Source organism: Nuphar pumila, chromosome 14 (genome assembly GCF_984573655.1).
Source record: "Nuphar pumila chromosome 14, dmNupPumi1.hap1.1, whole genome shotgun sequence".
In the NCBI taxonomy this organism is placed as follows: domain Eukaryota; kingdom Viridiplantae; phylum Streptophyta; class Magnoliopsida; order Nymphaeales; family Nymphaeaceae; genus Nuphar; species Nuphar pumila.
In genome coordinates, this window is record NC_143262.1 from 7,818,258 (window position 1) to 7,833,900 (window position 15,643).

Genomic DNA, 15,643 nt, shown 5'->3' on the forward strand with positions numbered 1-15,643 from the left:
CCTATAGTTAGCAACATGTGAAATGACAAATTTTTTTTTTTGAGAAGAGAAATGATAAAATTTATTAAACAATGAATACATGACTAAAATTCTTTTGTATTTAAAAGAATGACAAAAGAAAGACATAAAACTTGCTTTAAAAGACACGATAATAATTTTTTAAAGAAAAGAAAAAGATTGTACTTTTTTGAAAAGAAATAACAGATTGTATTCAATATAAACTTGGTACCAGAGCCAACCACACCACGTAACACACACAAAGAAGAAGGACCTAACGTGGTTCGGCTAAGCCAACTAGCCAAGCCTACACCCAATGAAAATTTATTCTTTCCTCGCTTATCGCTCTTGCTTATTTTGAGAGAGACACATCATTTATATAAGTCTCCATTTATAACAACCTTGCCCAACTATCATATCTCATCAACAAGGAAATTACAATAACTTGGAGCTACAACAAAGGACTTTTCACAAGGATGACTATATTTCATGGAAAGTTGACACCCTTCCTTCCTTCTCTTTCTTCGTTGACAAGACTTGCCTTATGAACATATATTCACCAGGAAGATTTTCCTTACAAGCATGCTCGATTGGATTATGTTGGATCCTTCTAGATTGAAGTGGCTTGGTTAAACAGATCATGAAGTCTAGTTGGAACTGGATCAGGTTCAAGTTGAGGGACTGGATAATGAATGATCATGTTCAATATTTCTAATATGCCCTCTCAAGCCAATCTTCATATCTATGAGAATGAGCTTGTTTCTAAGAAAACAAAACCTTGGTCCAGCGATAGCTTTGGTAAGAATATCAACAGGTTATTCTTCAGATGAAATAAACTTTATGATAAGTTCTCGACTTGCCACTTTCTCTCTAACAAAATGGTAGTATATTTCTATATCTTTAGTTCAAGCATGAAAAACAAGATTCGCAACTTGGCTCCCAAATTATCACACCACAGTATTGGAACTTCTCTCTGACTTATCTCTAATTATGTTAGAAGGGGTTTCAATCACATCAAGTCTCGCGAGAACTTTGTATTTGGCTTCTATGCTTGTTTTGGCTACTATATGTTTTTTTGAGGTTCAAAAAATTATATTTGGTTCCAAAAATGTAAAATATCAGTCGATAGACTTTATGTCATCTAGGTATCTTGCTCGATCAGTATAAGATCAGCATAAGAAAAGATAGAGAGCCTTAATGAATTTTGCTTGGATATTTTTAAACCATAATTTATGGTTCCCTTCAAATAACAAAGTATTCTTTTCATATGATTCGAATTCTCCTGCGTAAATTGTCAGGTTAATATCAGGCCTTATTAACCGAATAAGCAACATCTCGGGTAAGAGTAATGTATTAAAGTGCTCCCACAACACTTCTATAATATGTAGCATTCTCAAAGAAATCTCCAACATATTTTGATAAAACTACATTAGGGGTTGCAGGGGTAATCATGGGTTTGGATTTCGTCATTTGAGTTTTGAAAAAAAGATCGCAAACATATTTCCTTTGTGACAGAACAACATCATTTGAAACATGATTTACCTTAGCTCCAAGAAAAAAATGCAACTGTCTTAGGTCCTTGATGGAGAATTCTTCACCAAAGTCATATAATATTTTGCACATCTTTTTGAGAACTCTTGAAGATGATTATGTCATCCATGTATACAAGCACATACATCACCAATTCATCTGTATGCTTGACAAAAAGACAACTATCAGCTTGGCTTCAACAAATCCAAGCCATTGGAGATAGGTTCTTAAGCGTTCAAACCAAACTCAATTGTTTAATCTCATATAGAGCCTTGATGAGCTTACAAACATAACCGAAAAACTGCTCAGGTTCAAAACCTGGCGGTTGAATTACCATGCATATCTCCGATTTTAAGAAAACCCATGCAAAAATGAATTGTTAACATTTAACTAATGAACCTTCCACCCTTGACTGATCATGAATAGATGACACTACCCTGATTGTAGTGGATTTAACAATAAGGTTAAATGTTTCAAAATATTCAACTCTCTCTTGTTGACTATATCCTGACTTTGTAATAGGTTAAGGATCCATCAACATGCCACTTAATACGATATATCCACTTGGAGCCAATGATACATGTTTGGGAGGAACCAAAACCCATGTTTTTTTTTTGTACAAGGATTCTATCTCTTCCTTCATAGCTTGAACCCACTTCTGTTTGTGTTGGGCTTCATTGAAATTGGTAGGTTCTTTTTCCTCTTGAGCCACCTCATTATTAAGAACTTCAGGTAAGGGATATCTATAAGCAAAATAAATTTTAGGTTTTCAGGTCTGAGCATGTGACCTGGTTATCATGGGCTGCATCTTAATAGGAAATTGGGAGGATAAATCATCAAGATTTATCTCATTGGATTGATATGAAACTGTTTGTTCAATAGGATTGGTTTCTTGAGTAGCCTCAATAAGATTTGGTTCATGACTATGTTGTGGACTGGTAGGAATGGACTCAGAAACTTGCTATCTTGTGGCGGTCCTCTGGCTAGTTCTGACGGCTTAACAGTGACACAAGCTGATCAACTGACATTGGTATTGATAGGTATGAAAGGTATAGAGGGGATGGACCCTACATCATTTATATATTGTCTTTGTAACCACCTAACTACTTCTTTATGAGTGACAGACTCCTTTAAACCAACATAGAGAAACAAAACTCTTTTTGAAATAGGTAAATATAAGGCTTAGATCTTGGGTCCAACTTTTAATTGTTATAAGGCATGACGTGAGGATAGCAGGAGCACCCAAATAATCATAGCATGGGTAGTTTTAAAAACCAACTCATATGGAGACTTATTTTTCAAATTAGGTGATATTCACAACCATTCGAAAAGCATCCACCCAAAAACTAAGTTTCTTTGAAGCATATACCATAAGGCTCAATCGAGTTTCTACGACAAGACAATGCTCTCCCCAATATGCCGTTTGTTGTGTGGTATGTGAACAAGAAAGCCATCTTTTGATGCTATGTTTGTCCAAAAATCTACAGACTTTTACTCATGAACTCACCACCGACAATGCTGAAAATTCTTTAGGTCATAATCAATTTATTTCTCAACTATGCCTTTGATATTTTCATAACATTTTTGGACATCCAAGTTCTTAACCAACAGAAAAGGCTACAAAAAGCATGATAAATCATTCACAGTAAGAAAATTATATCTATATTCCTCACAAGACAAGAAAGGTGTTGGACCCCATAGGTCCACATGAACCAACTCAAGAGGGCGTTTAACAGAAAATTTAGAATTTTCAAACAATAGGGTGTGGATCTCACTAACTAAGCATGTTGAGTGAAAATTAAAGTCTTGTGCTTTCTCAAATAACAAAAGTTTATTCTTTTCAAGAGTCTTATAACTTCGGTGGCCCAGGTGGCAGTGCCACCTTGCCGTAGGCACATTCTTTTCATTAAAAGCCACATTAGCTTTTCCACCATTGTGCTTACATGCTGCTCTCTACTTGTATAAAGTACAAATCATTGCTTTTCTGTCCTCTTTGTAGTGTGGTTCCTTTATGTACATCCCTAACAAGAAAGTAATGAGGGTAAAATTCAAACATATGCCTATTATCACGTGTGAACTTCATGACTGATAAAATATTCTTCAATATTAGGCACATGTACAACATTCCTCAAAATGAAAGATCATTTTTCTGAGTTGAGAATAATATTACTAGTGTTGATATTGGATAACTAGCTTGGTTTTCCATGATAATAGTCATTCCCTAACATTTTTTCTTGTCAGTCATACCTTGATCTTTAGCCGTCATATGATTCATAGATCCATGGTACCAGCTATGTCTTGATATGAGTTTAAAGTTGGGCTGTACGATTCTTGCGGTTGCAATACTGGTAAACAACTTGTCTACCTTGAGAAAAATGGTTAAAGATCTGATTCTAAACATTCCTTTGAACATTATAATTATTTTGAGAATTTCTATAAAAACCACAACTCCTGCCACATCGTCTATAGTTATTTTCACATTCTCACCCTCTTTAAGAAAAGGAAGTGATGGACATAGACTCTACTTGATGATGAGGCTGTTTGAGAGCAAGCGTCTCAAGCCTCATTTATTGATTTATGAGCATATCATATATTTCAACAAACTATGGTAGGCATTTCAATGTAGAAACTACAGTAATAAAACTTTCATATTCACTAGATAGGGCATTCAGAATGTGCAAAACAAGTTAATCATCAGTAACATCTTCACTTACCGAGCTAAGAGAGTTGGCTATAAACTTCACTTGATTGAGATAGTTTGCCAAACTCTTTATCACCTTTCTTAATATTTTGGAGATCACATTTCAGTTGGAGTATCCTTGGATTAGACTGTGAGGAATAGGATCGATCAAGTTCAAGCTATGCTCTGCTTTTATCCAATTTAGAGCCAACTGATCGACTCACTTTCAAAGAAACTATTTAGGATTAGGAGAAGATTGTTCAACTTGAAGAGTGAACTGACTTGGTGAGAGACAAGACCCATCCACATACTTCACGAGGTCCTGGCTATAAGTCACATATTCTATCTATGAGTGTCAAGGCAAACAATTGGTCTTGTCCAACTTACTGGAGACGAGGCATAAAAATGTGTTTCATTAAGGAATCCACACTATGCTATTGGATATAGTTGATGAACTAGAGTTGGATGTCGATATGAGGAGAATCACGAGCACTATTGTGATTATCCCAACTCTATGTTGATAAAAATTTACAGTAAAGAAAATAAGACTTGGATTTCGTAAATCCTTTTCTAATCTGTTCAAAAAGATGTAAGATAATCGTTTCAAGCCTCATCCATCCTTCATGAGAAGGTAAAATATGGGCATGCTTTTCGATACTTGCAAGCGTGATAAGAATCAAACATATATTAGTATTTATGTGAGGAATAATAACTAAAAGGAAGAAAGTTTGAGGTAAAAACATGAAACTATTAAAAAGATTTTGACAATTTACCTTTTTCAAACTTTAGGGTCCGTTTAGTTCTTTTAGGGTTCTTCTTCGGTCCGACAACATGTCAGCTCAAGTACGATGATTATTGTAATGATTTCGACAACACCTTTATGTAAGCACAACTTAGGACTCAACCTAAGAAAGAGTCAGAATAAAGGCAAGGATTGGGTATGTATTCTCTCTAGGGTCAGTATCAAGACATATAATTTTTAGATCCTCTCAAACTCTAAGGTTCAACTCTTATTTATAGGAATTATAAATGAGATATGAACTAAGAGTTTTCAACGTTTGAATCCAACCCAAATGGACCCATCCTTGTCCTCATAAAAGATAAGGCTCATCTAAAAGAGTCTCATACGAAAATGCATAAGGAGAGTTTGAGTTTGATTAAGACACACATCTTATTGAAGCTTATTCGTGCATTTGATGGAGCATACGACATAGGGGTGCTGTCCCAAGGGAGGAAGACACACTAGAGTGCCATCCTAGGGTAGGATGACACGCAGGGTGGTGCTGTCCCAGGCAGGATGACATCCTAAGGTGCCATCCCAGGATAGGACAACACTCTAGGGTGCCATCCTAGGGCAGGACGACACTCTAGTATGTCATCCTAGAAAATTTTATTCGGTTCTCCTTTTGAAATCCCGATCTTTAAAACCCTAAGAGTATTTTGAATAAAATTGTGTGTCTACACACATCAAATGGGCTCTTTTTAAGCCAAGCTAAGGATTTACTCGAGCCTGCAAACATTGTAAATTGCAAACTGGTCTACACACCCATGATTTTGAAAATTCAGAAAAGTGAAAAAGATGATTTTTTTTGATGATCCAACGTACAATCAAAGTCTTGTAGGTGCTCTTCAGTACCTAACCATTATTGTCTGGTAGGTGCTCTTCCGGTCATTCAGTGTCAATTATGTTAGTCATTTCATGCATGCACCTATTATCTCACATTATCAGGCTATTAAGAGAATCTTTCGATCTGTCAAAGGAACCATTGATTTAGGTCTTCATATTTTAAAGCAAAGCACAATGGATCTTTGTGCCTTTTCAGATGCATATTAGGCTGGCTGCCCGAACATCAGGAGATCGTCGACCACAGGTTTCTGAACCTTTCTTGGAAGCAATTGACATCACCTGCTTTTGGCTAATTTCATTGCTTAGGATCCCTTACAAACTCATTTCCAAGAATATTGCTAACAGATTGAAAGCTGCTCTTCAACAACTAATCTCGCCATTCTAATGTGTTTTTTCCCATCGCAGAGAATACATGATTGTGGCTTCATGGCGAATGAGGTTGTGCACTCCTTAACCAGTCAAAACCGTCCTTTCTTTATTCTTTAATTGGGCATTTACAAGGATTTTGACACTGTTGAGTTCTTTTTTGACGTGCCTCTAAAAGTTTCATGGTCGCTCTCAAAGGACGGCCGCGTCGTGCTATGCTTGCTTCATTATCTGAATACGGAATGGATTGGCTACCTGTGGATGCTCTTTGGATCAAGGGAACACTCCCCAAGAGTTGTTTATCTTGCTTGGTGTTTATTGTCTGGTAATGTAAACACCTTAGACAGAGATTGCAAAAAGGTGGGATTACAACTTGCCAACCGTTGCGCGTTATGTGAGCAGGTGGGTGAATCGGCTCAACATATTTTCTGGCTATGCCCGTTTTTTCAGTCACTTTTCAGGCACTCCTGGCCAGATATTCCCATTCAGTTTGATTAATTGGGTTGCTTAAGGCAATTGGTTCTTGGCCAAGTCAGATTACCGAAATCGGCTAAATGGATGAAAGTTTAGAGGTTTTGGCCATTCTGTGCAGTGTCCATGGTGGCGCACCTGAGAGGAGAGGAACAATAGGATGTTCCTGAACGTGGTGTCTTCTGCTGTTTCAGTCAAACACGGATCCCATCATTTGAAATAGGATGGGTTCCATCCAGGGGCGTAGCTAGGATTCATGTGAGGGGGGGGGGGGGGGGGGGGCAAACAGGGGTGTAGCAAAAAAAAATTATTTGTGCGATAGTCGGGGTTTCGGGGGGCAGTGCCCCCGAAATTTTTTTTTTGAGATAAAAAAATGGCTACAATTATTAATAAAAATCTATTTCATATGGACAAATCAAACTATTTGCTGCAGTCAGGGCTGGGCTTTTAAAAAAAGCAAACAAAAAAAATTAACTGTTTCGGGAGGCAGGACTGGGCCCTTGGTTCCATCCTACATTCAATCCTAGCTATACATTCAATCCTAGCTATCCGGCTAGATGATTCTGCTGGATGGTTAGGATTGAATGTATGATGGAACCCATCCTATTTCAAATGATAGGATCCGTGTTAGTTTCAGTCTCGTCTGCTGTTGAAGGAGACATGTCATTTGCTGTCAAGGTTGCCTGGCTCAAATGGTTTGGTAATGGGAGAATTGGTTCTTGATTCAAACCTGCTCTTTAGCCGTCTCTTCTCTGATTACCGATTGTACTCTTGGTCAACAGATGACGCCTTGTTATCTGCTGATATTTTTCTGATATCAATGAAATTTTCCTCTCCTCAAAGAATGACTATCATACACGTTAGTTTTATGCATGCGTAGCAATATAGACAAGGATGGAGCTAATACTAATTGTTGCATACATGACATGGATTCATTGAAAAATGAGGCTTTGCTGCCATTGCAGGTCCCGGAGATTGATAGTGAAACTCCGCCAATAAAACAGAGGCCTTATCAAGGACCCAACCTGTACCCAAGAGGCTTAATAGATAGTAATTTAATATTATTAATTGACTATAACCCTTCAATTATTGCACCAAACGTGTCAATACTCAATACCACATTCATATGGGCAAAATTAGCCCTGGCCTTGATCCAATGAGAGAGAGGGGGTAATTGTCAATGACAACACACTTGCCAAAAATAGTGCTTGTGCTGATGATCATTATTAATAATGGTGGTGATGGTGAAAAATTATGAAAAAGGAAAAATAGTCATTTAGGGTCACCCTCCTAATTCCAAATATGGGACTGTGTTTTCTTGGAAACTTTCAAACAAGGATTATTATTCTTTAACTCAGGTTAAACCACAAGTCAAATTAAATTATAATATTGTCCTTTCACATTAAGAATTCTAAGTACTGTTTAATATTCTGTTTTCATATAAATGAATATACATGTATTTTTAAATTTTCAAGGAACAATACAAGAAATAAAAAAGAATCACATTTTTCAAGATGATAGATGTCGCCCTGAGGTCCCTGTTTAACTGCTTTCACGGTAAGTTTGTCTCATTTCTAAAATTTCAAAAAAGTATGGTCCATATTGCAAACTATAGACAAAAGGTTGGGCCTTAAATAAAAGTTTTTCAAAGAAAATTGCTATGACCACCACCATGAATTGCTTGTCATCGTTTGGGAGACCTTTACTTTACTATTTTTTTTTTTGCATCACCCACATCACACCTGGTAGTAAAATTCTCTTTTCAAAGTCTCCTCAACCTTTGCCAAAATCAAAGGAAACTTTTTGATTTGGGCCCACCCTTTACCTGAAATTCTTTGTTAAAGTACCAACATCTCAACAATCGCCGATAAAGGCTTCAGGTTTTGAAGGAAGTTTCAGATAAGAATCTTGGGTTAAAATATTTTAGACAAGTCAGTCACAACTTCCATTCTTTTGTCAAGTTTCTATTTTACTCATTATAAACAAATAATATTGCCTTCTATGACAACGGAATTTGCCATTTCTCCCTCTCAAAAAAGGAAAAAGACAATGGAAACGAAGGCAGAAGAGTATTTTAACCATTTAAATTAAATAAATAAAATTAAGTGGCCCAAGGCAATGGCAAGTCATAATAGATTCTTATTTGATAATATCCAAAAAAAAGAGGCATGTCTTTGAAATTGATAAAAGGTAGGTCTAAATAATTTTTTTTTTTCGAAATTAGAACGGTTAAAGTGATACGCCTAATGACGTTTCGTGAGTGTCAGTTGCTGTAGATGACATCATTGGCGAGCCTCATTATTAGTGCTTCGATGAATACGGGAGATAAAGATGTCAAAGTACAAAGAAAACGTGTTTTGAAATATCAGCTGATTCATGTTCCAGGTCATTGGAACTAGCTTTACTTGGACGGTCCGTTGGGCCAAGCCGACTCGGCCACTCATGCGTAGGTATCGGGCTGATTCTTGGTTCTTTATACACATGGGTTGGGCTTGAGCCTGCCTGCGACTGGCCTGATGGGCCAGAGTTATTTATTAATCTTTTAATAATATAAAAATTAAAAATTAAATATTACACAGTAATTTGGTTACTATTAATATTTACCTAATTAGTTAAATTAAATATTAAGGTTTATCAGCCGATGGGGATAAATCTTTGTCCTTAATATACGTGGGTGGGGCTTGGGCCTGCCTGTGTATCGATCGGCCTGATGGGCCAGAGTAATTTATTAATCTTTTAATAATATAAAAATTTAAAATTAAATATTAAATATTACACCGTAATTTGGTTACTATTACTAACTTACCTAATTAGTTAAATTAAATATTCAGGTTTATATCGGCCTATCAGGCTAAATCTCGATCCTTTATATACGTGGGTCGGGCTAGGGCGGCTAGCTGGGCCTTCCTATGACCAGCCCGATGGAGTAATTTATTAATCTTTTAATAATATATATTACACAGTAATTTGGTTACTATTACTATTTATCTAATTAGTCAAATTGATTTAAAAAAAAAGATAATTAATTGGGTGCGTGGGAAGTTGAAACCTTATTAATTATTACTAATTACAAATGAATTTGGGTCCGGGCTGATCGAGACCCGGACCGGGCTGCTTTTCAAACCCGAGCCCGTTAAGAATCAGGCCAAAACTCGGCCCATTAGAATGGGCCACACTTAAAGCCCGGCAGGTCGAGCTCTAAACGGGACGGGCCGGGCCGGGCCGGGCTGGCCAGTTTCCCACACCTACTAATTAGAGGTTCTATTTTGTATCAATGTACCATCCCTCTATTAATTATGTTTCCTCATTCATTATCCATCTTTTTTTCTTTTGGATATATAGTTCAAGGAAAGAAACCCCATCATTAACAGCACATTGGCTGACTTCCGGTTGGTAAAACCCTTGAGGTCTCTCTGCCCACTGGAGAGTACACTTAGCTTCGACGGTACCGCAAAAGATGCCACCGGTGGGTTTTAAACTTGCGACAACTCGTCAACTTGGTGACATTCAGATACAAGTCACCCCTAGCTACCAGATGAGCGGAGCCCTTATGGGCCATTCATTAATTGACGGTATTTTGGGAGATAATAAGTTATAGGTAAGTCACACCTGGTTGACAGCAGGATAAAACTTGGCAGAAGAGAGCAGATGAGAGAGCTTCTTTGCACGGGAAGTCACTGACACCTATGGATTTGGCGAGCCCAAGCTTAAGACACTCCTCCATTGCAGCCCATGGAGGAGGTTTTCCTTCTTGAAACTCATGCACTTTCCTGCTTCTTTCTTCGACCTAGCTAACGGTGTTGTGTATGAGGTACAGAACCACATAGACTGCAATTGCAAGCACCTATCCTTCATATTACTCCGATTAGAAGAAGTTACCAACATCACCAGAATTCTCATGTAAGGGTTCAAAGTCTACTGGGTATTGTATGGTTCCAAAGTTCCTTGGATGCAGTTCAAAGCCCACAAAGTTTCTTCCAAGGTTCCTTGACTCCTGTGTCACAGGAGCACGCCATTTTGGCCGCGTGTCCTTAGTGACACGTGCAAAGACACACTGGTTTGATCACACGGATTCGTATAGACATTATTGTTAATAATTTTTGATAGTTTTCATTACTTCCATAATATTTCAATAAGAAACTTTTTTAAATATTAAAATACCAAAAAAAAAAGTTTTTTTATGAATTAAAATTAAAAGATTCCGTTTCTTTGTGCCTCATTTATGAAAAAAAATCAAACTTTGGGTAAACCCGTATCTCAAATGACTACTTTCGGAACACCTAGTAGGTCCCTAATTGAAAATTTTCCTTTCAAAAAATAAGGTGGAAAACCGTGAGAACAATACCTGTCACATGTGGTCCTCCTTCCATTGTTTCTTCCATCATTTTGTAGGAGAGTGCCCTACTTCGTAGGGCAAAGTGAGCCGGATGGCAACTTCATATGGAGAACTAAGGGATTGTTTTGACGACTGACAAGTTGCCAAAAATAATATTGATGTTGATGGTGGAAGATAAAATTGCTGAAGAGAGAGAGAGAGAGAGAGAGAGAGAGAGAGAGAGAGAGAGAGAGAGAGAGAGAGAGAGAGAGAGAGAGAGAGACTCTAATAGATCAGGCAGAATACCTGATCTATTAGTAACATGCATATTTCGGATCCATATTCAATTTTAACAATAATCTTTGTCAAATATAGGCTTGCACTCGGATCTAATGTAAAAAGTTTGGATTTTGATTTTGATGAGGTCGAATCCAGACTGCACCCGATCGGTTTGAAGCCTTACTTGGAATTGGTCCTTATGCTATGCATGACTGAAATAGAGTGATTGTACAATTGAACGACTAAGATAACTCAAATGATGAGGACTATCCATGTTAATACAAGGGAAAAAAAGAAACCGAAAGACCTAACGATCCAGTGGAAACAAATTTGAGATTTTATTGCATACATAAGATTTCAAGGTTTATTAATATTCCTAGATGGACAATGAATCGGCGGTAGGCTGCCAATCCACAGTAGTCAGTCCCCAATTATTACATAGAGAAGGTGATTTAGCTTTAGTAGTAGACACGACTAATTAGATAATGTTACAAGGAGCCGGCACGCACAATATCATACATGATCCCGGTAAAGCTTTCCAATATCTCTGACACTAATGAACAAAATCAAAATACCACATGCACGCTGTTGCCCGTTGTGTTGTGCTGCTTCTTTGATATTAATGGATGCGTGGGGACCAAGGACGATATCATGATGCTTGCGCCCTCTAAACAATCTTTATTTTACTTACGTAAAAGTGTCATAGTCAAATTTGGGAAGCCATTGCTGAAGTAGACCAAGGGCATCTGCAATTGTGATGGAGATGGATTCTGATTTGAGGCAACTTGGGGGCTGCACCACGCCCCCGCTGGTCCCATATGCATTTCGACAGAAGGACTCAGCAGTTGTCGTCCCATATTTCAGTTGTATGCCTGCTAGCTTTATATCTTCACAAGGGGCAATCGAGCTGCAGTTGAAATTTGCAGCTATTTTTGTTGCAGACGTCCCTATAATGTTATTGTAGCTCACTTCTGATATCTTTACCCCCGAAGTCTGAAAACAGAAACAGAAACAGAAATAAGAGGATTTTTAGATAAGGGTAAGGCAACCATCATGTGATGAAGACGGCATGCAGCTTCATATGTTCGTGCTTGTAGCAATAACGATGGATCGATCATCTATAAGCCATGTTCAAAGCAACCAAAATCCAAGCAGCCATCTTTTAGAATTTTCGTCAGTGACTCGAGCTAGTCATTTCGGTTTGGGAGTTGGCTTTTATAAATTAAGCATCGAAACTTAATTAATTACCTGACCAGGGCAATCCTGCTGGTGCGGACAGTAGCTCTGGTCGATGATGATGGGGTTGTTCACGTTTATCATGGTAGCTCCGTCAAATACAACTCCTTTAGCAAATCCTTTGCTCAACCTAGCCCATGATTTTATCCTTAGTCCATTCTCAGTCCCCGTGAATATTGTGTTTTTCACTGTGACGTTTTGCACGCCGGCTTCATTGGGGTTCTTTCCCAGACTTCCAACACTGGTCCAGGCACAAACAAAAGCATTGCCATCATGGTTAGCATACACATGACAGAAAGAAAAAGATAAAGGAATCACAACTAAGCTTTGGATGGGTTGCAGTGCACCTGATGCCATGTCCAGGCCCACAAGTGACTTGTTGGATCCACAGGTTCTCGGTCCCCGGACCAATGGATATGCAATCATCTCCGGTCTTAATGCTGGCATTTATGATTGTAACACCTATAGATTCTTCAACGTGTATACCGTCTGTGTTTGGACTGTTGCCAGCAGCAGTGGCAGTGAGTCCCTCAGCATGCACGTTGGTGCAGCTGTTGATGACGAAGTGAAAGAGCTCGCTATCGACAGAGGTGATGCCCTTCAGCCCAATATCCTTCGCGTTGTTGAAGATGAGCGACTGGACCAAGAAAACAAAATGAGACAAGATGTGAGTAGATAACATAGCTGCTAGGTCAGCTAGCTACTTGAATATATCGATGAGAGAGCAACCAAAAACTGACCGATCTCATCGATATATTCATATAGACTTGCTAGGTCAGCTACTTGAAAGTTGCAAACGGATCAAGTCGAGCCTAGATTGGGCCTTGGGTCAAACCTGCATGGTAGGAGTGCCTCAAGGTTGGATGGACCCATATCAGATCCAGAGGACTTCCATGTGTGTGTGTTAGAGAGAGAGAGAGAGAGAGAGAGAGAGAGAGAGAGAGAGAGAGAGAGAGAGAGAGAGAGAGAGAGAGAGAGAGAGAGAGAGAGAGAGAGAGAGAGAGAGAGAGAGGCTCTTACAGCCGCACCATCAGGGCATGATTTAGTGCCTGCCCTTTTGCAAGACCATAAGTTTGATCCCTTGCCATCCAAATACCCTCCCTGAAACGTCATCCCCACCACTTGGTCGAACTTGATCCAGTAACCAGCAGCTGCATATGTTGTGTAATCAGCCAATGCCAGCAAATGGCCATCAACCTGGACAGTGGTATCACTATTCTTGCAGGGGCCTGTGAACAACACCGGATACAGCAAGAACTGGCGATCAGATGGTACATACATCGTTGCGGGCTGCGACGAAGCGCATGCCGCAGACCATGCTTTGAGAAATGCTGGACTGTCGTTGGTCACCCCATCCCCTTTAGCCCCATAGCTCACCACGTTATATACGTATGTGCCGCTCGCCATGCGGGAAAAGAAAAAGATCCAAGCAGTAGTGACAAGGGTAAGAAAGCACAAGGAGCTCTCCATGTTACGATTTATTAAGAGTCTCTCTCTCTCTCTCTCTGTGGAAACGAAAATATGAGGAAGGCGTACTACTAGTAATGGCAGCAGGTAGTAGTGGTGGTGATGGTGGCATCCAAAGGGTTATATATAGCACTATCACCACTCCCTAAATTGGGTCAACAGTTGTTGTGCCTTTGAGCACGCAGCCGCCCTTCTTTGATGGTGCGGTTGTGATAAGTCATGAAAAGTAAAAGGACTCGTGTATCAACAGCTTTTGTTAACTTCATCCCAATATGTATACAAGTCTTTTGTTGCTTTGTATAGTATGCAGTTTCTTAATGAGCTTGTAGGGTAGGGTTTGCCTATTTGGACCCAAGCCTTATCAAAAACCGAAAAGACCTTAACCAATTAAGTATATTCGAAATAAAAAATAAAAAATGAACGGTCATGATCTTATCAAAATGTATCATGAGATGCAAGGTCTTTCACATCCAACTTGTTAGAGTAACATGATATTACGAAATAAGCAATGTTAAGCTCATCCTCAACGTGCGCTCTAATGGAAAGTGCATGAGAAAGTGTGATTGATGGACTCGCTGATACCATACGCACATTTGCTGCAAAGACTTATCTAAAAATCATATTTATACATTGAACAAACACAAACCAAGTTTTGTCCAAGAGCAAACAATTAAACCATACTAAACACATCTAGTACGGTCAATTAGGGTCGACAAGCTAGATACTTCTGCACCTTCATTAGGCAGACCTCTACCAGTTATACAACCATACCATCTGGGTTTGAACTAGCAACCTCCCAACACAAGGTGACGTGCAGTAACTGCTCCTGCCAGACAAGCAGAGCCCCCCGTTGGTGGAATATGTCCATGTTGAATAAATTTGCTCACATGGATGTATTCAGCATGAGAAAAATAGTAAGAATCGACTGAAATATATTTATACAAATATGAATTTTTTGTGAGGTGAAATTTTAGCAAAATGTAAGCACTAGATTTTTAACCCTCAGAAAATCTGATATACACGTTTGGAAAACATAACCAAAGGGCTAGTTTCTACTCAACTAGACGTGAACTACATCGGCAAGGTCAGATGTGCAATTTCTAAATTTGTAATGAATAGATCAGCACAAAAAAATACAAAAACATGGCTAACTTTTTTGGTTCTTAATTTTTTTTAATGGAAGAAAACTTCAACGGGACAACGAGTAGAACCAGTTCCACCAATAAACATGCTCCATGTAGCCTAATACCATTAGTGTCCAACGGGCGCAGCTTGTCTGGTATAGGAGCATCCTAGTGTTGGGTCACTGCAGGTTAAAAACCCAATGATATAGTTGTATAACTGGTAAGGGTCTGACTAACCCCAGCTTGCCTTTCAAAAAAAAAAGTCGGACCTCAAAGGGGTCTGCATTAATGTTGTTAGTATCGGTATCGATCGACCCTATAATATCGTTTGGCCAACTATTCAGGTTTTATCGGCCTGTACCAATACTCAAGTGAATCGTTCCCAATTGGCCAAAAAACAATTAAAATATATTACGTGTCAATTAAAACATGACATGTGTTAAAACCATTAAAATGATAATAAAAAATAATTTCAAGTTTTTTGTATGTTTTATTAAAAAATGGTTGATTCATGAGTAAAGCATTTTCTGCCGATATGATATGGCCGATAC

The 15,643-nt window shown here is 38.5% G+C and overlaps 1 protein-coding gene across 1 annotated transcript; it reads right to left on the reverse strand.

Annotated features, from left to right (window-relative positions):
- Positions 1-11,584: 11,584 nt before the first annotated feature.
- LOC149816242 (polygalacturonase-like) lies at positions 11,585-14,063 on the reverse strand. Its single transcript, XM_089987632.1, has 4 exons — positions 13,522-14,063; positions 12,849-13,138; positions 12,514-12,742; positions 11,585-12,258 (listed from the first exon to the last, which is right to left on the reverse strand). Exons 1-4 carry the CDS (start codon positions 13,969-13,971, stop codon positions 11,953-11,955), a joined length of 1,275 nt encoding a protein of 424 aa, XP_089843758.1. The 5' UTR covers positions 13,972-14,063; the 3' UTR covers positions 11,585-11,952.
- Positions 14,064-15,643: the final 1,580 nt, after the last annotated feature.

What these genes read in the sequence shown, in the direction of transcription:
- LOC149816242 (XM_089987632.1), bottom strand. Translation starts at nt 13,971, where the DNA reads ATGGAGAGCTCCTTGTGCTTTCTTACCCTTGTCACTACTGCTTGGATC. An exon ending in CATGCCCTGATGGTGCGGCT is followed by an intron (nt 13,139 to 13,521) that starts GTAAGAGCCTCT and finishes TTCTTGGTCCAG; the next exon opens with TCGCTCATCTTCAACAACGC. An exon ending in GGGCCTGGACATGGCATCAG is followed by an intron (nt 12,743 to 12,848) that starts GTGCACTGCAAC and finishes TGCCTGGACCAG; the next exon opens with TGTTGGAAGTCTGGGAAAGA.